Source organism: Ochotona princeps, chromosome 10, assembly GCF_030435755.1.
Source record: "Ochotona princeps isolate mOchPri1 chromosome 10, mOchPri1.hap1, whole genome shotgun sequence".
In the NCBI taxonomy this organism is placed as follows: Eukaryota; Metazoa; Chordata; class Mammalia; order Lagomorpha; family Ochotonidae; genus Ochotona; species Ochotona princeps.
This window is the reverse complement of record NC_080841.1, coordinates 22,826,725-22,852,725: the sequence shown is the minus strand read 5'-3', so window position 1 is coordinate 22,852,725 and position 26,001 is coordinate 22,826,725. Positions and strand designations below refer to the sequence as shown.

Below are 26,001 nucleotides of genomic sequence, written 5' to 3'. Positions count from 1 at the left end.
AGTGCCGTCCAGTCAGTGACACAGGTCCAGAGTGCGACACCACTGGGGCTGCTTCCCTGCTTCATGCCGACTGGATTGTTGACTTTGCAATTTGTTCCAACATAATGATGATTTAAACTTCCATTTTTTTTAAAAAGCAAGTTGGAAAACTGAAAAAGTGGATCTCATCAACCTATGTGCATTGTGAAGGAGCCTATGAGTTGGGTTGTGTGTGGCAGAGGCAGACGAAGCATTTGTCATACCAGCCCATGTCACAATACACCTTGTCCATAGGGTGAAGACCTGTTGGACTTGCAAAAATGGAGGGCAACATAGGACTGCACTGTTTTAAAGTCAGCAGATTTTAAGGCGTTGTGCTGACAATAATTATGTTCATACATTCCTGTCCATCAGCAGAATTTATAAATGTCGTTAAATTACAGCAATCGGGTCAGGTAGTCAGTCATTTGTGTCAACTTGCATTCTCCAAAGTCAAAGGTAATTTTAAGTTAAGGGAAAATGGTACTTATGCTTTATCTGTTTTGAAATACCATATTTGTTACTGTGTCATTTTAGGAGGTGTCCCTCCAATTACCTAAGGGGCAGAAGGGGCCTGGAAAACACTTGTAGAATGAAAAATGAATTCTTACTGCATCTGTACACAAAAATCCTTCTAAGAAAACAAGTACGAAGGCCACACAAATCTTCAAATGCATGTATCAAGCACTGTACATCACTGGGAAAAAATACAAGAGGAAACTAGGAAAGAAAGGAAACAGAGGAGAACCGTTGAAGAAAGCGTATACTAGCAGCTAGCTTCTTGATGTGCGCTCAGATTGTGCCTCTGGGTGAAATTCACATGTTGCTATGCTATTCACTCTTCTCACATTTTGGTCAACACGAGCTTCTGCAATAGAAGAGGCATGAGCAATTGCTTTCAAAAGTTAGACCTAGAATGAAGAAATCCATAGCTAAACTGCCTGCCACCACTTTACATATACATCAGTGTCAAGTGGGCTTGAAAATGAGAGCAAGGCACTGTCTTCATGCTCCTCTGCAACAGCAGTACCATGTCAGCTAACGGCCACCAAGAAACGTTTAGTGTAGTATACTGGTCAGGTTAGAATTTGTTTTATTCTTTACTGCAGAAATATAACTAGAAAATAGTGTGTAAAGGGGAAAATACCATTAAACAGAAAGAAGAGTTCTTTGAAGCATATCAACACAGCTGAGCAGAGGGTAAATTTTAAACTTACGTGCCTTTTAATATCTAAAGCAAAATAAATAGAAAATGATAACTACTTACAGAGTATTTCCTTTATGAAGAAGAATACAAGCTCACTCATGAGGAAGAAGAGTCTAGTGTCAGGTTTAGAGGGGTCGCTGGAAAACCACATTTGAATTTCCAGTCTCATCCTGAAAGAGCCAACTTTGTGCAAAATGGCTTTGCCTCCATTAGAAACTGGTACCAGGCTGGGGTGCTTGCCAGTCCCCTTAGGAAAGGCTAAATGATTAGTGATTACTTTTCTTTTTTTAAATTTGGCATCTTGGGGATACTTTCCAAAAATGAACTACTGCTCATTTGTCATGGGCATTAATTTGTTTTTTAAAAAAGCTACTTACTGAGTTCAAACGAAATATAAGTGTATGAAGTGGGTTCATTGAGTTCTTAGGCCTTGTTAGCCATGAAAACAAGAGACTCATCACCGTGTTCACAGGCTGCTGTGTCCCAGGCTTCCTTCCACTTAGCTCCATATGCAATGAGCCATCATTCTGCAGGTGTGCCTTTCACAGACGTCCCACCCCTCCTCACTAATACAAACTTTACATATGCCAGCATTCCTTTTCCCTGAAAATTAACCCTTATTTAAGTCTCCAAATGTTAAGGGCCTTGGGTAAAAGTAAACTAAAGGCAGAAGGAAAATAACCATCCCCTTACAATGGAAAACATAAGGAAATGAGAGAAAGGATGATGAGGAGGAGTTACCAGCTGATTCCATAACATATACATGCCTCCCATACACATAGAAATCAAGATCTAGAGACATATAACATGGACATTCAAAGGGGACTGCTACTACTCATACATTCAGAAAAGAGTTGTTGAAATTTCTACTCATGAAGCAGCTCTTGTAGGCAGTTCGGGGATTTGAAAATCTCAGGGACTTCACTATCCAGCTTGCAGATGACCTTGTATATGGCCTTCTTCCAGGAAGGATCAACATCTTTGCCTGCGATAATGGCATTGAAAAACTCCCGTAATGTGATCTGTGCAACTTCCAGGAATCTCTCTGGAACCTGCTGATACAAGGAGACAATGGCATTAATAAAGTTTTCAATTTCAAGACTACAGGTCTTCAAAGGAAACTGAGCTAGGTTCATTCTTTCAGAAACGGGCTTACATGGCACCTGTATTTTCTAAAAATGGCTGGCCTCTATTCTCTTATGTAAAGTTGTTATATATAGTAGCATTGTAATGTGGGGTGGACAGCTTTGTAGAGTTTTAGAAAGACACTTGAGCAAAAGAAACATTCAGACCTACTGAAAGAATAGAATTTCATTGTGAATATTAGGGCAGAAAAAGGGGTTGCGACAGTGGGAATTCCTCACTTCCTCAAGTGGGTACATTCCAGAAGAAAGTCTCAAACTAATTTATCAGAATTTCACTCATACTTCTTTTTGATTTCTTTATTGAAACAAAATGTGTCACAAAATAGATGAATCAATAACCAGGCTATAAACAAAATTCACACTTAGAATGAAGAAAACTTTTCTAAAACCATGTTGTACTGCTTGTATCAAGAGAGTTGCTGATTCAAATGGATCATTTGCTCTATAAGTGCTCTGACGTATGTACGGGAGTAAGAACAACATTAGCATAAAGTCACAAAATATCAAATTTTAAATGAATCCTCAAATATTGCATCAGAAACTACTTAACCTTGACATTAGAATTGTTCCATATGAGTAATTTACACAGCTGATAATAATAATAATAACAATAAAAGCTAATGTTTATTGAGTGCTTACTATGTTTGTATTGTGTACCAGTCACAGGGTAAGAGACAACTTGTGAATTATACCATTCAATCCTCCCAACACCTCTATGCAGTATTTTTATCCTAATTATACAATGAGAAAATGTAAGGCCCAGAGAGATCAAGGGAATTGTTCAAGGACATTCTATTCTAAGATAAACATTCCCAAAATATTCCTTTGTAGATTTCCTATCTGTTAAGCCTTCTCTTCCATAGTAACAAATGCACATGTATGGGGTGTGTGTGTGTGTGTGTATACATGTGTGTTCTTTTAACTGTTAGTTTAATAGTCTGATCCCTTGGCTAAGGCAATGGAGTAGCTACTGATGTGCTTATTGAATATTCTTTATAAGTTACTGATGGCCTGATCCATCTTTCCCCACACCAACATTTCATAGTATTTCACCAACTCCTAATTTTTCAAGTTCATGTTGACACTCAGTGGATTTCTCTTACGGGTACTTACACATTAGTAAGGTTTTATTTTCACATGAAAGCGCAGATATTTGAGGACATAATTGTTCCATAGTCACACACATAGACAGATCTGTTTGTACCTACATGGGGAGGAAGCATTTTCATCTTAGCTTAGACAGGACCCTAAAGCAAATGGGAGGCACTGCCATGTGAAATGCACTCAATTCCTTTTCCCCACCTTTACTCAACTGGTGCAATGGACCTTTTCATCATGATAATAACTTGTAAAGAAAATTGGAATAATCTCCAAACATCCCTGTTTTTCACATCTACAGCCGGACAAAGAAGCTCACTGCTTTCAATGGCAAGCCAATTGTCTTTTCTGGAGAAATCTAATTCCCTGGAAAAAAATAAAAGGGCCCCCATTTGGGGCTGATCAGATTCTAGAAAAAGTGAGAATTTTGAACGGCCCCTTCTAAAGACATTTACACTGGCCTCGTGTCAGGGCACGGTTCCCAGCACTGCCTGGAAAGTCATCCAAAGCGCCACCTCATCCCCCCCTGGATGTGCAAACCACCACCCCCTGCTGAGCATTCATCTGGACACCCACAGACCTTTGGTGAGTTCTCCCCCAAATCTTCCATATGTGCGAGGCTTTGTTGGAGGAGCGCTTGGCCCTCATATTCACCTTGCACCTGATGAAAAGTCATTGGACAGTCTTTCTGAATACTCTCCCCTCCTCCTTCCAATGATAATCCCTCACATTTTATCAAATGGCATTACAGAGAGAGAGGGAAGCTGGCCGGAGAACAGTTAGGCAGTACAACTACCCACTCTAACTACTTGGTTTGGGAGCTGTTAGCCAAATGCTACAGAAACATAATCATACGCATTTATTAAAATAAACATTTCAAGTAGTGTAGTTTACTGGCCATTGGCAATGGAACCTCAGCAAAAATCTATGTTCCTTAAACACTCGGGGATGTAGCATGATGTGGCAGGAAGCCTGGAGGGACGGCAAGCAGGGCCAGCTGTTCCAGAAGTAGCCTTAGAAGGCTCAAAGTCTTGCCCACCTCCAAGGACCACACAGGAGGTCTTCGAACACAGGGAAAAAGGCTGAGGGCTGTGTCTAGAACAACATTGTTTGCCAGAGAAGGGACAGAAGGTTTGTTGTGCGATTTGCCAGGGCACAATTCAGGGTAACTTCTTTGGAGGCTGTGTGCAGCCTCCACCTCACTATTCTTACTGTTCACCACGCTTGTTAATGGTTTTCAGTGGCTTGTGGTCCTATTTGAAACATTCATTTCTTGTCTTAGTAAACAGAATGTCCTGGGACATCTTTTGTGTTTGTAACTTTAATTTCTCACCTACTTTACATGGATTTTCAGCTATCTTAAGGCGTCTTTGGATTCTGTTCTGTGCATCTCCCACGGTGCTATGTAGAGTTATTTTGATATCTTGTAATGAGATGTTGCCTTCTGCTTTAATCCCTGTCACTCTAGAGTCACACTTATACTCTCTCAACACTTAAGAAAGTGGAGCTTAATATACTAGTAGAATGGGACAAGCATTGTTATGCAATAGGTTAGGCTGCCACCTGGGATGGCTGTATCCCACATCAGAGTGCTGGCTGAATTCTGGCTACTTTGCTTCCAATCTAGGTTCCTGCTACTGTGCCTGGGAAGCAGCAGACGAAGGCACAAATACTTAGATCCCTGCCACCAATACAGAAGAGCCTGGATGGGGTTCCAAAGACCTGGCTCTGGCCTGAGAGAGTTAACCAGCAGATAGAAGATCTCTCTCTCTCTCTCTCTCTCTCTCTCTTCTTCTCTCTCCCTCTCTCCCTGTGTGTGTGTGTGTTTGTGCGTGTAGGGATAGACGTCAGAAATCATTGTTTTACAGATGAGATTAAGAGAATTAAGAGATTCTACAAGATGAAGATATTAGAAGAGGCTCACATAAAACGTGCTTTTCTATTAAACCATGCTGTGTCGCTTTGAACACTTTTTCAGCATGTGAAGTATCTAGGTTTGGACAAGCTGTGGAACTGCCATCAAGAACACTCAGAGAGGAGCCAGTACCTGCAGAATGCATGGGAATGGTAGGAGAGATCTCTCAGAGGAGACTCCGTTATTGGTTTATGTCTGGGAAAATACTTTGGAAACAAATGAAATAGTTTGTTAACTTAGGACTTATTCTGAATAATGATCATGTTGAGGACTGGACTGCATCAATGAAAGGCCCAAGGGGACCACTGAGGTTTTGGTGGCTCACAGAGGTATAGTATTGAGCAGTGACTCATCTATGAGATGGTGCTTATTGAAGTCCATCCACAGGTGGAAAAATGTCAACCATTAAAAAAGAGGGACCTCACCTCCCTTCTTGGAAAACTTCCTCCAGATCCATTTTTCAGAGTAAGGAGGAGGAGTCCCTTTTCTGATGTCTTTTTTAAAGAGGCATCTTAGAATTCGAGCTTGTGAGCAGAACAGTGCCTAGGTTTTTAATTTTATTATTTATTTTTTGCACTTTTTCATACTCAATGGCTTTCCAATCACTAATAAACATCTGCAGAAAATCCCTCAGTGACAAGTAATCCCTTATCTAGGTTTCTTTTAATAGAACCCAGCAATCTGCAGCATGAACTCTAGAGCATGCATCTCCTCAACATCAGGTGGCAACAGTCAATCAAGGCACTGGAATGCAAGACAATGCAGGCTGCTGGGGGGGGGGGGCGGAGGTGGGGGAGGGAGAAGGCCATGCCTTTGGACATGCCACAGGGAAAAACAAAAGGCTTCCAAAGTCTCTGGCTCCGGCTCTGAGGCTATTGTGGGAGCTGCTGCTGCTAGGGAGCATTCTTCAGGAGAGGAGAGTGGAAACTTTGATAAAAAGGCATCCCAATATAGGCACCTTACCCCAAATGGTCTTGCCTTCATATTTGGAGGAAGATGTAATTGTGATGAGGTTCTTGAATACACTCATAAATCTGAAGGGGTCTGGCTATCAGCATCTACCAATCTCATGACAATTGTTTGGACTTGAGTCTCCTCGGAGCAAATGAAGGCCTCGTGAACTCCATGGAGTGGGGAACACAGGAGGCTGCCCGGCCACACGCACAGCCAGTGTGTCATGTCGGTGTGTGTGGGGCTGGTCCATTTTTTTTTTATCAGAATGAGTGGCAAAGACACATTTTCCCCCTGTCTTCTTCCTCCTCTTCACAGTTGCTTTACCTTCAAGGATGATTTGTTTTATTAAACTGACTGTCCCTAGCCTCTGCAGTACATAATAAAAGCCTGACATAGCAGGCTGCCGCCTTCTGTGTCCTGCAGATACTCATCATAAGTGTCAGGACATACCAAGGTTAGCGGTCACTGGAAGTGTGCTCGCTGGCCCAAACCTTGCCAAACGCTCTTGGCAGCTGAATGAATGTCACAGAGAATAGAAGGGGAATTACAAAGGTTAAAAAGAAGACAGCCTCTCCTATTTTCTGGAGACAGAGAAGCTGATTTTTCACACCTCTGAAACACCCTGAAGCTCACTCAGCAGACTCTTGTAGGGGACCTTAACCTTGCCCCTTGCGCAGGTCTCCATGGACACCCCTCCATCCTCCACCCCTTTCAAAAAAATTGGTCCACTGGCCTCATTTCATCAGGGCAGCGATCTTCACTGAACTGGTCTAAGAACAAACCAGGCATGGACCTCTCTCACTAGTCTCTCCCTGACAAGCAGAGGCACAAAGAACATAGGGAGTTTATCAATTGATTAGAATCTTATCAAGAGAGATCATCTTCACACTTTGTCTTGGAAACTACTTTTTTTTGTTTTTATTTTTTATTTTTTCAAATTGACTTCAAGGGAGAAATGGAAAAGGATGACAGGTTCATGAGCAGTGGTTCATGGATGGCAAGTCAAATTCGCAGCTAGTATTCTGGTGGATTAATTTGTGGATAGGTTTTCTTGCTTCCTCTCCTCCATTTTTTTTCTAATACTATAAAAGGGCAATAAAATGCTGACTGTAGAAGACAATGTCAAGGAGAAAAGGGTACTGGTATTTTGGATACTCTTCACTGCTCGCCTTGGAGAGAGTTATTCTTGTCACAAACCCTTTTGTCTGCATCTGCTGACTGCTCGCCTGTAGCCAGCAGCATACTTTAACTGTTTTGTCACCTCCTAACATCACATGCATCAGCTGTTGGGCTTTTGTTACGGGTATTGTAGAACTAATCCGCTGTGGCTGTTCTACTGTGCAGTAAATAAAACAGAAACGGCCTTCTCAGACTCTTCTGCATGAATATTTCAGATGGCTTTTACAACTCCGATTCACAAAATCAAATAAATAAATAACTCCCCCAACTCCTCCCCAGCTTGCCCTGGGACACAGAAACAAAAACCAGCCCTCAGGCCCCCAAGTCAACTTGCACTGAAGGCACTGACTTGAGGCTTCAAGTGATTGTTCCAGCAAAGTTGAAAGAACACTGCTCTCTAAAACTTCAGCACCACAGAATTTCTATCTATTGTGAGAGTTAAACGCATCTAGATGCCTCAAACTGGGTAAACAGCTCTACAGATCTGGAGTGCTACTTTCCCTGCTTTGGGCCTTTAAACACACACACACACACACACGTAACACCATCAGAGATATATCTTTGGAGATGCCTTGTCAAACTCCTTTCATTGTTTCCATCTGCATTTTCTTCCCTTCAGCTCCTCTGCAAGAGGCCAGAGGAAGAGGCTTGTGCTTTGAGTTCATCCTAACAACTTTTCCAAAAGAGTTCACCTGTACAGGAGCACCAAGAGAAAGGCAAGCTTTAGTGAGCTTTTCCAAATCGAAGCTGACATTGTCTCGCCACAGACCAGGTGCTCATTGCACAGACTCGGACAGTCGTTTAGAGGACTTCTAAGTGTCTTTGGAGAAATTGAAAGAGGCATCTGCACAAGTGTGCCCAGCACACACAATCCCACCAAAGGAGGTACACCGTTGGAAGCACTTTCCCTAGCACTCACTCACCCCAGTGTGTGCACGATTCCTCTAAACAAACTCCCCCAGCCCTGCTGTTTGTTAAGTAAATATTGATCAAGGAGAGACCTATCTCCTGACAGCAGTGGCACAAGCTGGGGACTTAGACTGCAGACAGGGGGGACTTAAATGGATAAACCCAGATGCTTTGGTAACTATTCCTAGAGATTATCAGATGAAAAGTCAAGAACAGATACGTCATTGCTGTTTCCTCCACTGTCTCACCATGAACTCTCTCCTGCCAGAGGCAGAAGAAAGGAGAAGTCACCGTGCTGTGAAATATGGTCACAAGATGCTGTTCCTACGGCTTTCCCTCGGCAGCCATGCACGCACTTGTCCCGTGTGGACAGCCAGCAAGTGGCTGACCCATCAGCGCAGGAGAAATGGTGCAGGATGCGATGCACAGTGACCCATGGGATTGTATTCCAGTGCCACCCTATTTCAGGGGACAGATCACGTTGGAATGTGGGCTTGACTGTGTTTCAGAGGGCATAAGACATCCTCTAAACACAATGCGATGGCTTGAACCAAATTTGAGGGGACCATTTCGCTGGGATGGGTGTGCACAAATGTGCACAAAGCAGCCACTGACAGATGCTTGGAGGACGCTTGCTTAGACGATCTTATTGGTGGACAAGTTGAGAAAGTCATTCTGTGCCTCCTATGTTTTGTTTTGGTTATAGCATAGTTAGTACTCAAATTCCAGTTTTCTTGCTCTGTGAGCAGCTGAATGAATCTGTGTACTCACGAGAAGGTCAGTTTTACAATCACCTTGAGAAATTAGTCTTTTAAATACTTGGTACCCAAAGAGCAAGGTGTTCTAGTTAGAGTTCTCACCCAATGGCTAAGTGGCATGTGCATTTTACTAGGATGCTCTAACCTAGGTTTGGAAGGACTGGCATTGACCAGGAGTACTGGCTGTGAAGCTGCTTCCTGATGCCTGTTGGGTGCATTCAATGAGGAAGATGTGCAGTCTTCAGCCACAACTGGCTGTGGGACTGAAGTTTCTCACTCACTGGTATTCCAGGTGGCATTCAGCTTTCAGGATTTGGTAAGTCTAATAAATGCATGAGTTTTAAACCCTGACAATGGGCCCATTTCCCACTTGAGTGGTTTGCCACTTAAATATGTGAACAGCAAATGCTTGCAGGAAGTGGCTATAGTTCAAGGTTGATATAAAAAAAAATCCAAAATGTGCTTCCTTGGTCTATGCAAAGAGACACATGGCAATAACAATCTGTACCTTTTTATTTTTTTTTTAACAAAGCTTCAAAAGAACAATGTTCTGTTGAGCAAAATTCAGTAGCATTCTGTAAACATTAATTTAAGGAAATCAATAGACTCAGTGAGCTAGAGCCATATTGCAAGATAAACTGGCCAGAGTGCCACTTTGTCAAATAGATTTTCGTTTTCTCGGCTAGATAAAGACAGTTTCAAAACGGGGCCAACGTGTTGCAACCAAGGTTTGAAAAGTATGTGGCCTTCAAACAGTTTGCTTGTTCCTCCTCCAAAGCTGGATAAACATACTTTAAAAATGATAAGATTGGCTTAGAATGCATTTGGCTTTCAAATTTCACATATAGTAGATTTCTTGGTTGTCTCCTGGGAAGAGAATGAAACCCAACACTGTGCATTCATAACAAGAAATGTGCTGAGCAGAAAGGAGTTAAAGCATTTTGAGAGAAAGCAAAGCTTTGGGAGCAGTTTCGGTTGATCTTGATTTAAAAAAAAAAGTGGGGGGAAGGGGGAGAGAGAAATCTTTATTCATGCTGACCTGATGGGCAATGGGCTTTCTTGCCAAAATCCAAAACTCTCCAATGAGTTTGGGATCAGGGGTTTCAGCTGGTGGAAGCTGTTCAAGTTCTGTACTCCCCAGGCAAGGTCATGAAAATATGCAGGGGTCACAGAGACACAAACCCAGGTAACGACTAGGAGAGGTGCTGAAGTGAAGCCTGCCTGGTGAGCCCCAGGTTTCTCTCAGCCAGGCTAAAACAGTGACAAGGATAACAAGCAGGGCCTGATGCAGTAGCCTAATAGCTAATGTCCTTGGCTTGCATGTGCCAGGACCCCATATGGACACCGGTTCGTGTCCTGGCTGCTCACTTCCCATCCAGCTCCCTGTTTATGGCCTGGGAAAGCAGTTGAGGATGGTCCAAGGCCTTGGGACCCTGCACCCACATGGGAGACCTAAAAGAATTTCCTGATTGCTGGCTTCGGGTCAGCTCAGCTCTGGACATTGTGGCCATTTGGGCAGTGAAGATGGAAGATCTTTCTCTCTGTCTTTCCTTCTTCTGTAAATCTGCCTTTCCAATAAAAATAAATAAATCTTAAAAAAAAATAGCAAAAGAAAGGCATGTCTCAGAACCTTTATGGCAGTGCCCTTCCAAGCCAGACAGCATGCTATTCTCCCATGCCGCTCCAGCCCTCTTCACACTTATATGTGCAGAGAAAAAAAAACAGAAATGACGTGGTGGAAACAGCTCACTGGGAGAAGGTAGTAAAAGACATGAATAGTCAATTGGAATCTGCCAGAGAGGGACAGCAGAACTTCGTGAGGAAGGATCCCCAGAATTGGACATTGGTCTGTAGTGTCAGAGGCAGGAGGCTACTGGCAGCCAGAGCTGTGGTGTGGCTGTCTGGTGATGGCAGCAATAAGGAGCAGAAATGTACCCAGAACTCTCCTCTTTGTTTCTCTGACCTGCATTGTTGCGCCTTTGTGTTTTATGAATGGGTATTTAGAAAACACAAATTTCACAATAAAATGTTCCTATCTTTGAAATATACCATGATAAAATAACACTAATTATCAATAGCATATCAGAGTTGAGTGTTCGAATATTTTTTTTTAAGATTTATTTTATTGGAAAGACAGATGTACAGAGAGGAGGAGTGGCCACAACGGTGTTGCGCCGAGCCAAAGCCAGGAGCCAGGAAATTCTTTCCAGGTTTCCCATGTGGGTGCAGGGTCCCAAGGCTTTGGGCCGTCCTTGACTGTTTTCCCAGGCCACAAGCAGGGAGCTGGATGGGAAGTAGAGTTGCCGGGATTAGAACCAGCGATCATATGGGATCCCGGCACCTTCAAGGCAAGGACCTTAACCATTACACTATCGTGCTGGGCCCCAGAGCTGAGTGTTTAAAATAGTGTGGACTTACAGATAATAGAACAGGATATCTCAACATCTTCTGCTGTACCTTTAATAAATCATGATTTCATTTTAAGCTACGTGAGTATTCCACTGATGGATCTGCATGTGTATACCAAGATAAAGCAAATCATCTCTCTCGTAGGCCCAGAAGTAGGAGCACTAACTTGCCACCAATAGAATGACAAATGTCTATGAGAGACGGTCAAAATTATTTTGCAGTGCTGGATTCTGACTCACGGAAAATGCTTCCTGTGGCCAGTGTCTGGGCTCGGGTCTAGACATCTTATTTGTGTTCCCTTTGTGGTAATGGAGTCAATTCTCTTTCCCTCCAAAACTCTGCAACCTGACTCAAGGGAGTGCTTCTTAATTTACACAAACAAATCAAAGGAAAACAAAGAAATTCACCAAAAGCTACAACCTACCACCTTATCTTCCACACCCCCAAGATGCCACACAGAAGTTCTGGGATCTTAAAAACAGCCTAAAGCTCCTTGTTGGAACTGTGCATCTGTGGACTTTTCAGGAAAGAACTGAGCCAAGACAATCCTGAGCAACAATCATGGAATTTAGGAGCTTTAAAAGTAGAAGAGAGCTTAGAAACTTTCTCTCTCTCTCTCTCTCTCTCTCTCTCTCTCTCTCTCTCTCTCACACACACACACACACACACACACACACACACACACAAGAAAATACCTTCAGCTAGATATTGGCAAACTCTATAAGGGGCTGGATCATAAATGCAGTCAGCCCTCTCTGTCCACTTGTTCTGCCTCTGTGGGCACAACTGATGGTGGATCAAGGATATTTGGGAAAACAGTTATATCTGCAATCACCATGCACAAGCTTGCTTTTCCTTGGCATTATTCTTTAAACCTGTCAGTGTAATAAGTATTTACACAGGATTTACCTTTTTCTAAGGTGTTGTAAGTAATCCAGAGGTGATTTAAAGTACACTGAAAGATGTCTAGAGGCTTACCCAAATACTATGCCGTGCCTATAAGGGACTTGCGCATCCCTGGATTTTGGCACCCAGGGAGCACCCTGCGGCCAGTCACCTGTGGATGCCTTCGGATGACTAAGATTTTAATGGCTTTGTGAACCACATTTCTTCTCGTTGCATTCTTCTCTCTGACAACTGTTTAAAACTACAGAACATTTCTTAGCCTTGGGCCATAAAAGCAGTCTGCGGGTCAGATCTAGACTGTTGGACATAGGTTGATAATCTTGGCTTTTAGTCACATACGGGGACTACCAACTCTTCTAAAGGTCCCAGTGTCCTTCCAGTGCTAGGGGCCTCTCTGGGGCAGCACACCAGTTGTTTCTGCGGGGTAGCTGGGATCAAGTCACAGGAACTCACCCTGCAACTCACATCATTCCTCAGATGCAGTGAAAGCTGCTCTGTCTCTCATGGTTATGGGAAGGAAATTAATGCAGAGATGGTCAGGGACTGGGAGGACTTCAGTGTTGCCCTGCTTTGACTAGCAATTTTTCCCAAGGACTTTCCTGTTGAGAACTGGAGGACTGTATCCTTGCCTGAGGACACCCCCACCCAATCAACTGGGGACTTAGGTGAGAAGGTAACACTGTCCTCAGCCTGCAGTCATTCTGCCCTGCTGCCAGGCGTCCCTTTCAAGCAGCCCCACGAATCACAGGTCACAGGTGTGCAAGACAAGCAGTTAATCCTTTACATTTCACTTTTACCCCAATTACTGAACGAAGTGGTATTATTAAATAGGGCCAAGCTTGGTGCCACTCTTGGATGGGAGATTATCCAGAAACAACATGGCATAAACACTCCAATATTGCATGCAAAGGAAGCTGGGGCACAGATAATCCACAGTTACTCCTGTTTCGTTGGAGAATGCATTACGTGATTGTTTCCTTCTGTAGCTTTCCCTTCGTAATTAAACTTTGCTTCGGCCAGCAGCAAAGCAGGTCAGCATGTCTGGTGTTCTTGTTGATGGGGCAACGTAAGCAAAAGGCTAGGGAGAAGTTACAAAGAAGTGGGCTTTGAGTAGGAGAGTGAGAACAGCATGGCAGTGTGGACGGTGATTCAATAGAGCATCAGGCACCACCATATCAGGGAGATACTGAGACTCTATAAGCAATAGCTCAGGACACTCCAAATAGCACCCAGGTTGCTTTGGGAAAGCACAAGGGTGATCCCCCTCAACCTCATCCCTGGTTTTGGTCCAAAATCTTTGTTCTATCAATGAAATTTTATTTTGTATTTCTAGGGAATTCTTTCGGTCTCATCTCTAAAATCACCCTTTGCAAAGTTAAGCGTGGGTTATATAGTCGCATTTGTGAGTTCATCATCTGAGAATTCAATCAACTGCAGGTTAAAAACACTGAAAAAAATTGGCACCTGTATTAGAAATATGCAAATCTTTTTCCCCCCATATTATGTTTCCCATTAGAAACATAACAGTTCCTGAACAATGCACCATTATGTCTATTTACATAGCACTGACATTATATTAGATACCACAGAAATCTAGAGACTATAGTACTTGGGAAGATGTGCTTAGGTTATACGCAAATCAGATGCCATCTGATGTAACAGACAAGAGCATCTTCAATATGGGTATCCCTCAGATGTCCTGGAAGAAGTCCTGCATGGATACCAAGGTAGCACTATATTTTCAAGGCTACTGAAGAGCCTATGAAGCAGCTTGAAATTCCCTTTGTGAGTCAGGTAAATAGAAAGGCAGAGAAAAATACTCATGAATTCACACATTCTTGGAAATCTGCTGGGCCCCTACCACCACCTAAGGAGACTGGGGTGTCCTGTCTGGGTGAGGCAACTTAAGAAGCTAGCCATACTTGGGGCACGGGTCAGGTTGAAGAAGACAATTCCAGGAATCTCAATGCAGATTTATCTTGCACACCTTTAAGTCCCTGATAACAGTAAATCTTTGAAGACAGTCCTTAAGTTAAAGGCAATACAGAGGTCTTGGGCCCGGCGGCGTGGCCTAGCAGCTAAAGTCTTTGCCTTGAACGCGCCGGGATCCCATGTGGGCGCTGGTTCTAATCCCAGCTGCTACACTTCCCATCCAGCTCCATGCTTGTGGCCTGGGAAAGCAGTAGAGGACGGCCCAATGCTTTGGGACCCTGCACCCGCGTGGGAGATCCGGAAGAGGTTCCTGGTTCCCGGCATCGGATCAGCACAGCACTGGCCGTTGCGCTCAGTTGGGGAGTGAATCATCGGATGGAAGATCTTCCTCTCTCTCTCCTCTCTGAATATCTGACTTTGTAATAAAAATAAGTAAATCTTTAAAAAAAAAATACAGAGGTCTTCAAGTCAGATGTTTATCTTCTGCCACTTACTCCAGTACAACCTAATTTCTCAGCCTTCGCACCCTGCCCCTTGTTCTTGATAAATATATTACCATTTTTCAGTCACCTGGAGAATTAGCCACAGACTCGTACACACAACAACAACAACAACAGAACATTCACAGCAACAATAAAATGATCTATATTACCCCTCATTTGGGGAATAACACTTTTGGCAAAATAATGAAAGCAAGCATAAGCTTGATAGTTTCACTATACTGAAAGATAGTTTCACTGTCCCCAAACAGGGGAGATGCACATTTCATAGCTGTTCCACTATAATAAAAATGCTGATTGTTGCGGTGTGGCCTAGGTGGAACGTGTGTGTAGTTAGGTATAGAGGGTTTCTTGGTAGTTGAAGCAGATATGAACCACCTCCCAAAAATGCACAAATTTCCTCCTTGTTTAGCCAAGGCAACAAAGTGAGCAGAGGCAATAATGACTTGTGCTAATTCAGCCAATAAATTGTTTATGAATTTGAAAAATGACTCTTTATAATCCCAGTAAGGGAGTTGCCATGTCTCCATGGGCACTGTGGAGATTTAGATCGGCAAAGAGGGCCTTGGGAGAAAGCTAAACTGGGATCCCTGGAGATTTCTACTGAGCTAATGAAGCTGCAGCCCCGTCACCAGGGTAGAAGTGGCCCCACGTGGGTGCCGTCTGGATTCCCAGGGCCCCCAGACTTGCTGTCCCAAGCGTGCGTCGTCATCAGGACTCCAGAGACTGAAGAGAACACACGTCCTCTACTCAGGAATCACAGTATTTCAGAACCAGAACAGAGCCCTGATTCAACTTTCACTGCCTTCCAGGAAAGCAGGGGAGAGAGGTAGAAAGCCAGGGCCCCTTCCACAGGCCCCTGGCACTAGACTCCTGCCTACCTTCTCTGCACCAGATCGCGCCACAGTCCCAGGGCATTTCTATGCTTGGGCTGCCTTTCACAGTCAGAGAGAATAACTTTCTTACAGACAGAGAGAATCACTTTCTCTTTTCCAAACCAGTTTTACACTGGTTTGAATCCGTGCCCCAGTTCTGATGAAAGCTCCCTGCTGACTTGTTTGTTTATTTTCCTACTGAGGCTCAGCAGGAAATGATGCAATAGCTGAGCTACTGATGAGGTAGCAGCCTTCCCTTGGCTCTGCGAGTAACAGTAAATGCTTCGGTGGCATTGACTTTGTGTTAACTCACTCATGAAGATTCATTTGATTCTCATAACAGCTCTGTGAGATAGGCAGGCTTTATGCCTCTTATTTAACAGACGAGGAAGCTGAGGTTCAGAGAAGACAACTGCATAGGTTCCCCTGCTAGAAAGTGACAGAGCTGGAATTGGATCTCAAGAACTGCCTCCCACGTGTAAGATCCTAAATTCTGTGCCAGAATTGACCCAGGACCATCGGCAACAGAAAGATTCCTCGAAAGGTTTACATATTAAATTTTCAAAGTGATGCTTTTTTATTTTTATCAAGACTTAAGGCCAAGATGAGGTCCATGTCCTCATGACGTTAAATACCGCAGGACACTACACCAGCGCTGAAACAGAAGGGTCTGTGTGTTTCTTACTTGGCTGCATACATTGTTCTCTAGACTTGGATTTGCCAGAGAACTAACTAAGAGTGTGATAAATTGGTCTCATTTTAAATGTTAAGTGCTACTGAGATGCTACCCAAGAAATCCAACTTCTGAAGATAAACTTTGGGTGAGAGCATGAGGCATAATCAGCAAACTGTGGCTTACTATCCACATCTGGAATTTTGTCCTTGGCTTTAGTGATTGTATCTTTCCACCCCAACAGCCCAGTCAGGGTGGAAGCACATTGTAGGAGACCAGCTACAATGAGCAGGGGCAGTCCATTTACTGTATAAGATTAGGCTTTTTAAAAGCATTAGACCTCCTTAATCTGGGGGAGATGAAGATTAACAGGGAGTAATGATCAAAGTCTATAAAATCGGAAAGGAAATGGAGAATATGACCACCGCCCTGTTGACAAAGCTCAGGCTATTATAACAAGGCACATCCCTGTGGAGTTACAAGGAAATCACTTTAAGCATTATTGAAAAAAAAAAGATGCTATTTTTCTCAGCAGGCAAGAAACAATTACTATCTTGAGGTGAGGCAAATTCTCAGAATGAGGTCGCTTTTATTTTTTTGTAAGAGTTTAAACAAACCTATGGGCGATGAAACCATAATGAACCTAATACAAGGAGGTTAGGAACATTCTGAGTCTTTTGAAAAAGATTCAAGTGTAGACAGGTACTAGCCACCCTGCCCAGGACCGACAGTAGGCAGGGGAGCCTGTTCTCCCTTGCCTGCCTCACCAGGCTGCCCGGCTCAGAACAGGGCTCATGCACATTCCTGGCCCCACCTTGGCTGACTAGTTGGAAACCTCAGGCAACTCATCCCTGGGGGGGTAGTTTCTGTTACTTTTACCAGAATTACTGTCTGCAGGTTTTCAGTCAGAATGCAGAGCAATGATCTATCTGACCATGATTCCTATTCAAGCAGGACTCAAAACTAAATCTTATGTCCTACTCAAAGTCAGAGACAATTAAATCATCTTGTGCTATGCTGGTGAGGGGATTAAAAATGGTTCCTCTCTCTACTGGGGAAGCTGTTCGTAACACACTAACACAGATGGATTAATTCACATGGAAAGGGAAATTAAACATACCAAGATACTAAGCTCTAAAATTGACTGCAGTTAATGTAGAAACCAGCACATCTTAACAAATGCTGGGACCCTGTTCAATATACAGCATAAAACTTGAGACAGAGTAATGTTTTTGTTTGGTTCCAAAACAGCCAAGTGTTAATCATGCTATCTAGTAACAGGTCATTGTTGAGGATTGGGCAGGTCAAGGATGCAGAGAAGAGGGTAGGATTTTAGTAGAAGGTGGCATGAGAGCCAAATTACATTTAGAGAACAGGAAGCTGGAACCGTGGCAGCATGTAAGGCGAGGGTCAGGCAGAGGATCTCCCGTATTCACCATATACACAGCTTTCTGCAAACTGGTGACATGCGGCAATGGGCAGGAGCAAATCAAAGAGCCAAGGAAAGAGGTGTGGATGGAAGGAAAAAGCCCAGGTGCAACTTGGGCTATCTAATAACTGCTAATTCTAACCCTCCCCACCATCATATTCCGGAAACACCACCTGAAGTGTGTTCACAATGCTAGTCTGAAAATGTTCATTGTCACAGTGGGGGAGCTACTGGAAGTCACTGTTCCTGCGGGGAAGGAGAAAGTACAAGAGGTGGTGGTCAGGGGTGGGCATGAGCTCAGAGGTAAAGAGTCACCTTGTGCTCACTGCAGCCTCCAGGGTGATTTGGGCAAGAAAACTGGGACATCTGCAGTTCAGAAGTCGAGGCAAATGGGGAAGAACCAGGAAGATGAATACAGGATCATCAGCGACACAAAAGAACAGAGCAGAAAGAAGCCTGGATTTGGGCACTCGCGTCTGGCAAGGAGGCCGGCAGCAGGGCTAATGAAGCATTTGCAGCGTGGGACGTTTGCCAGCGCAACAAAGAAGATGTGCTTGGGCTCTGCAGATGTGCCAGGGCCCCTAGAGCAAAATAATGACATAATCACCATCAGTGTCACAGACCAGACTGTACACAAGGTGACAGGGGAGGGGAGGCCTGTGAGACACACACTGGGAGGGCTTGCGGTGGCCCAGGATGGCTGTGGTCGGAGGCCTGCGATGCAGGCAGGACCACTTCCCTACGGGGCTCTCATTGCACCTTCAATCTTAGGGCTGTGCAAGTGAGTGCCCATCTTGACTGGGCATTCTCCATCCAGTGCTGGCCACTCTCCATCAGCAGAAATCCACCCAGCTTGGGAGAGATCGGGTAGAAGGAAGGACAGTGGATACAGAAAGAGGGACACGGGGAGCAGAAGCAGCAGTGAGAGTTGGGGAGCAAACTCCCCCAGGATTCTGTTGGAAGTGCCCCAACCTCCAGTAACCTGACTTCAGCCCACAACGAAAGGTTTCAATATCATCACACGGATGTCAACATTCTAGTCTGTAAAGAACATGCTAGAAATATTTGGGGAACCTCTTTGGGGCAGGAGAGATACCCACTATTCATGGCCCATTCCAGAGGGAGCAAAAAAGCAACAGTAAGGCGCGAGAGAGCTACGGCTGCTCCTCTGGAACAAGGACTCTTAGCCGACCCTGTCACCTGCCAGGCTTGCACTCAGGAAGGTGGGTGTGTTGCTACAGCTGTTTGGCTTGTAAGTGACTTTTGTCAGTTTGAAAGTGAAAGTCTGTTTGAGGAGCTGAAAGAACAATAGCTCCGAGCCGGGAAGAAGAGCCTGTCGCACAAAGGACTTGGCCACACTAGTGTCCCTTTTCATTGCTTCTCATGAAAGATTCATAAGAATAACTTGAATTTTTTATGACCCTTTTTTGGTATGACTATATTAGTTGTGTCAACTTCCACATTCAGGTTCTCTTTAAATACCAAAAGGTCTGTGGTGAAATTGTTTTCAAAAGAGCACCAGGGAATCGAGTCAAGGCTGGCCAGCCTGGAGCCAGCCTGTAGGCCTCTTCCTCCACAGCCAAGTGCTGGGAGGGACAGAGATTTCAGTGTGATCGCCTTAAGCCTGGAAGTTGTCAGGAACAAGACAACGCACCCACTTGAAACCTCACTCAGCTGCTGGCTGACTGCTCCTTGGGAGAATGGCTGTATTTGCTTTTCCTGCCTTCACCCTACTTGCCAGAAACAGTGGTTCAGGGATCAGACAGACACTTCTTTGCCTCTGCCTCTGAAAGAGCAGGCTCCTCCGCCGCATCTTGGTTTTCCGTCTCAGCCAAAATGAAGCACGGAAGGCCAGGCTGGTTTTGTTTCATGTCACGCTACCAAATAGCACCAATGATGGATGCAATGACGGATACCTTCAACAGTCTTTGAAGGTAAAATCATATTTTAAAAACTAGAATAACCCGCTTTTAAGAAGTCTGATGCTTCACTCCCCCTCCCCCCAAAAAAACATTTATAATGATATTTATCTCTGTAAATGGATGTCCCTGTCTTTAGGAGAAATGAGTGCGTCACGATTCAAACTCCTGCCTTAGGACAGAGAATCAGAATGAAAGCGCATTTGGGGCAGGGGAAAGGGAATGAGGACACCTGATTTAACACGCCCCATGTGAAAAGGGATGGGCAACTTGGAGGAATCTTTCATTCGCAAATACGCTTGTTTCATCAGGATGAAATAAACAGGCCGGCTTTCAAAAGGTTGCTAGAACTTCTCAGACATTTAATCCACGATGTGCTGAATCCACAATGACTGCATCCCACCAGCAGCGACAGCCACCACCAGTGGCTCTCAGAAGAGAACTTGCCCTCTCCATCCTACTGATAACCCTTTGTGGGTGAAGAAAAAGCACCGAGGCAAGGAGAACTGAATGCCAGACAATAGGCATCACTCCACACACTATTTCTGAACTTTCCTCATCTCTGAAGGACAATTCATTATGATGGCCTTATGGGTGGGTCGAAGGAAGGGAAAGCCCTGTGCTGCCCTAGCACCCTGGCTGCTACCTCTGTGTTTGCTAAATGCTTTGCCAGCTGGGGTGCAGCTACCAGCCGGGCCAACAGATCATGTGTGCCCGTGTGGGGTGTGTGTGTGTGTGAGTGTGTGTGTGTGTGTGTTGGGGAGGATGAGGGAGGAAAGCAAAAGATTTTTTTTTGTATGTGCGACTGCCCTTGTATAATTCTATTCTCACTGTGAACTCATCCATACACAAAACACAAGGACAATTTTTTTTTTTTTTTTGAGAGAGAGAGAAAAGCCACAGGGTAGGTTACAGTCAGAAACGGGCTCTCAGCGGTGTGTTAAAAAGGATGGTCTTTTCACCAAATCATTTCACAGAGGCAAAACAGACAAACACAAAGAGTTGAGACTTTTTCTCCTACATTAAATGGAGTAACTGATAAGGTCAGACATATGATACCTAAAGACATGAATCTGTGAACTCTTGAAGTCAAAGGGCCTCTCTGTGCCGAGGAACAATCTTTCAAAGGAAATAGATCATAGAACTCCACTGAATCCCCTTTAAACTTTATGAAGCAGGAGGAGAAAAAGCTCTAAGTAGGGAAGCTTGACAGAAGAGCCTTGAACTATTTTCTGAAGGAAAGATGAGACCCTCCCTAGGCTGCCACAAAACATCTTTTTTTTTTCTAAAGGCTCCTCTGAACTTTGATATGTGCCAAGACACTGCTATTGAAAGCTGTATAATTATGTGCTATAGCCACTGTCGAAAATGCTTTGTTCACCCCAACAAAGGACAATAAGCAAAGTAAAGCGACATTACGCTGTATCTTTTTCTTTAAGAATGTTGAGAAAGGTCACGGAATGCTATAACTAATAAAGCTGTTGAGTAAGGAGGTTTTAAAGTTGATCTTACTGTGCTTGAATGTAACCCAATGACAAAAAAGACACAGGGAGCTCAAAATGCAATGACATTACCAAATAGATGACAAATCAATGGGCCCGCTTCATTATACTGATGAACACCTTGAATCCCAAAAGGACAGTGGCACAGCAAGGAAGCCTCCTGCACGCCCAGGGGGCCACCTCCATCGTCCCTAGGGCCCTTCCACCAGCCCCCTCCTTCAAGCTGGGGGCTTCATGCCTCTCTCCTTCCATTTTAGGCACTTAACTCATTCTGGAGAAAGAATATGTTCCCAGCCAGCCGTGTGTGTACATATATTTAGAGAACATTCATTTAGTCTCTTAAAAGATCAATTTGGCTTGTCAATGGCAGGACTGGCACGGGAAGAAATGCTGCGGGTTTCTTTGCCTCCTCGCCACCCACCAAGAGTGTGTTGCGCGATCGTTGAAACGGTTCAGCAGCTCTGAGGCCAAAAGACAGCAACAGCAGTAAAAGGCTTTCCCTCATGTGCCAGTTTTCCAAATGATCACTCATATTTAAGTATCTATTTGGAGCTGAGGGAAGCGCTTCCTAAATCCACCTGTCCTCATTTCTCTTCAAAAAGATGACAATGTGGATGAAAGACTTCCAGGGGCATTAAATCTCCCTAAATGTGGGTTTTACTGAGAGTGGGAATGGGTTTGGGAATTGGGACAAGCACGAAGTTGAGAATTTATTCAGTGAGGGTGTATGTGTTTGTGGGGGGTGGGTTTGAGGGTGGATGTGATGGGTACTGGTTTTATTTTATGCTTCCAAGAGGAAAGTGAGACGATATAACGAAGCCAGTGAGGCATCCTTGACTGTCATGGGTTACCTGGAAAATGTCAACCCTCCCACCCCAGGCTCTATGAGGTGCTCAGTGAGATGCTGTTCCCATCAGTACCTCAGGAAATGGAGTTTACGAGCCTGTTAATGAACAAGCCAAGTCCCCTGTTCTATGTACTTCTAAACCTTCCATCCAAACACCTGGGCCTTTTGTGAGGGCAGGAGTGACGACTCTCTCTTATTGGGAACTTGGACTCTGCCTTCATGTCAATGACCAGCTACCAGACGGCCTCTGAGAGCCGCCAGGCCACGCTGGGAGTTGGATGGAGCCACTTCATGGTGTCCCAGAATGAGAGGGCATGCCCAGCATACCCAAATGTTGGTGTCTGTCACATTTGGTTTTCAGCTGACACACAGACTGTCCCTAAACCACCAGCTCAAGATCATAAAGCCTTTCTCAGCCATGCCATGTAAAATGGCTAGCCTAGGTAATGCCGTGAAACCTAGGTTGATATGTATCTTTCGGCTCTTTCGTAGCACAAATAACCTTTGCGAGTTACCCATGTCAACAGCCACAGTTGAATTCTTTACAAAGCAGGTGAACTAACTTTGGAAACCTACCATGATCATAACCTTCCTTCTCTGCTACTGTTGTGAGGGAAGCAAAAAATAAATAAATAAATAAAAACAAAAACATAAAACTCAACTCCTAAGCCCCTGAAGTCACAAGTATCAATATGATTTAAAAACTGGGAAGGAATCCCAAACCTCCTTCCCCTCCCCATAAAATTTTCTGTTGGAAGCGCTTCCAAGTGAAGTGAGAATGAAGCATGGCAATATGTACCATAGCACCTGGAAAGACAAATTTATTGTTGCCAATCTCATTAAATGTGAGATGCAGGAGTGAACGATGCAGCCCATAACGGAACACCCCTTTCTCGCACACCTTTGCAGCCTCACACTCAGAAGTGAGACGCCCCACCCAGTGTGTTACAGCCAACTTTCCTCGTTCTCATACTAGTGCGAAATGAAGTTCTCCTTTTTCTTTATTTTTATTTTCCACCCCATCCAGTGTCTTCATCCACATGCCCCTGGATCTTCTCAAACTTTCACCACCCTGAGCCTGGAGGACGTGCCAATAATCTTGGCAATTGTGTAAATTGATACAAAAGGCAGAACAAATTCTTCTGTCTCTTAGAAGGTCCCGACACATGTGGGGCAGGAAGTGGAGGGTCCAGAAGAGGCGAAACCACTCCAACCTTCTCAGTGATAAAACCTCCCCAGCTGCTCTATTTTCCTGCAGGCCAGAGGTCAGTAATCTCCCAGCCTTGAGAAGCATCAGCAGCAGGATCTGAGGGGGTGGCTCTAGACACTGACAGAGGGGCCGCTGGCATGCCTAAGACAGAGGCAGAGGTGGAATCAAAAACCGAAAAGAGATAAGAAATAGAGAAGAGACAGCGGGAGGGGAAAGGTCACCCTGAAGGAGCAAACACAGGTGCGTCTTTCTCCAAACCCATCCCTCTCCCTGGTTTTGCTGGCCTGTGCCCACTTAGAACACCTTTGCCACCAGCAAAGCTTTAGGAAAACTGAAGCATTTCCTGTTATTCCCTGGGTATCTCCATCATTGCTACTGTCTGCATTCAATAAGTTAGTGTTGGTAAAACACTTAGAGGAGTGCCCAGAACGCTAGGAGACAATCAATGTTAGCTCTTTTATTATTCCTACAAGTGATAGAGAGGTTTTAAAAATGCAATCAATATGACATTTTATTATGTGACCAGCTAATAAATGCTCGGGAGGGTTGGTATATTCCTCTGCATTGACTGCATCTCTGGGCATCAGGTAGTCGTAATGTCAGAGCCTCTTTACATGCTCCATTTGGGTTTAAACATTTAAACAGGAACATGATGGACAATGCTGCAGTTGGCCATCCTCTTCAGCTGCTCAAACAAACCACAGTTTCCTTGCAGTCAGTTTTGAAGGGGAGACACTGAGATCCCAAAGTAAAGCAGGGCAGACACTCTGAGCTGAGGCATTCGGCTGGAGGTGCCGGTTGCCTCCACTTCTGGCTTGCTGCCATGGCCCAGGCTGGTACAGCTACAGTGATAAGGACAGTGGCGTTTTAAGCATCTCACTTAAGTAGTGACCTCCATGCACAAAGGCTCGGAAAAGAAGGGCTCACCTTATCTAAAGCTTTTGTTACTAAATGTGCCAAAGTGAGAGGCTACATTCAAAACCATTTAGTGATATTAAGATCATATATGGTGTGGTTCTGCATTGTGTTGTGAGCTTATGAGTGGGGGAGTCAGGGTGTGCAATCTATGTTCCTGCTTCTAGCTTTCCATGTTTCCAGAAAGAGCCTAATCTTCGGTGAAGGAGGAATTAGACCCAGAATAGTTCAATAACTTGTCCCAAGTCACATGAGAAGTGACAAAATGCCTGCCCAGGCCCCATTCTCCTTGCAGTGTGGCAGTCTTAAAATAGACATTGCAGATAAAGGAGAGGTGGCCTGGCTAGAAGTGGGTATGATTCACAAAGAAGGAAATATCAGATATTAATCATATTAAGGGAGGATTTAGATTATGCTAAAAGGAGCAGCTTGTTGGGGACCTCTTGATGGCAGTATCCCTTGTTTGTATCATTTTGGCCCTTGGGCTATGAGTAGGGATTACATTGCAACTAGGTAAGGCTTAAACAAGCCTGCAAATCCTAATGTGCACTTTAAGGATTTGTTCTCATGAGTGCATTATATGACACAAATGCGGAAATCACCTCATGACTCTTGGACAACTCTTTTATGAGGCTTGATGTAGGATGTGAAAGGAATATTTGTATCATAACATAATGTAAATAAACTAGTATTCAGTAGAAGTCTTTTAGCTTAAGGCATGGAGACACAGACTTATCAAAATGGTGGGGTCAGGAAGGGAAGAAATGCAGTCCTTTATAATAAGGTTTCTTAAAAATGTTTGGTCACAATCATATTCTTCAACTTACAAGGAATACGCCCATGTTTTGACAACATAGCTAACTGCTGTGCTGTTGCAACCAAGCCTTTAAAAACAGTTAAAAGTAGCAAAGCATTAATAAAGAATCTCTTACATATTTGACAAGAAAAAAAAATATTGGTCTTGGATGGCAAAGGACAATTGGTAGCTTGTAGTACAATTATTCACACTTTCAATAAAAAACTGAATTTCCTATTGCTAAACTTCCACATAAATTCTATATAAGCCCCCTAACTGATTGGTACCACTCAGAACAGCAAGGAAGAGGAGAAGGAAGCAGAGAGAATGAATAAGTAGGAAGGAAACTGGGGATCAAAGCCCAAGGCTACAACCAGGTATCTCTCTCTCAAAAAAAGAACTTTCTGGATATTTCTGGATGCCTATCAACACAAAGAAAGCAGGAGTTTTAACACAAGATCCCTGCCCAAGGATAGATGCCAGGCAAAACACCCTGCCTTTATAAGGTGGCACAGTATCTTGCTAAGATACTGCAAGAAACGGACCAACTGTGTCTAGCCACAGCTGGTCTGTTCTACATTCTGGGGGTTCGATCTGCAGAACTCTTGCCACATTCGCACCTCCCACTATTGTTGCTCAGCCTGCAGGGCTCAGCAAAATGCCTTTGTGAGTCCTGGGAGATCTGCTAGTGTTGGCTCATGGAGAGTCATCATCACGTGGTGTGAGAACTGTTTGCTGAGGCACCACATTAGCCTAAAAAGAAATGCCTTACCCACAGCCACACATCTTTCACTGTGCATGGGTATGGCTTTCTGGGAATTATCTGCATTGCTTTGTGCCTGTCTGGAATGTGCATGCTATAGATACATCTAGGTATATATAAGAGCAAGTGAATGAAGAGCAAC

At 44.1% G+C, this 26,001-nt stretch overlaps 1 protein-coding gene across 4 annotated transcripts in view; it reads right to left on the bottom strand.

The window, feature by feature from the left end:
• Nucleotides 1-1,219: 1,219 nt before the first annotated feature.
• PROX1 (prospero homeobox 1) overlaps nt 1,220-26,001 on the bottom strand; it is a 48,265-nt gene continuing 23,483 nt past the window's right edge. For 3 of the 4 annotated variants that reach the window (XM_058669178.1, XM_058669179.1, XM_058669180.1), the window contains one exon: nt 1,220-2,280. In XM_058669178.1, the coding sequence (XP_058525161.1) occupies nt 2,092-2,280 (189 nt within the window). In that variant the 3' untranslated portion in view covers nt 1,220-2,091. The remainder of the gene's footprint in view (nt 2,281-26,001) is intronic. The other variant, XM_004578646.3, reaches the window with a different exon arrangement.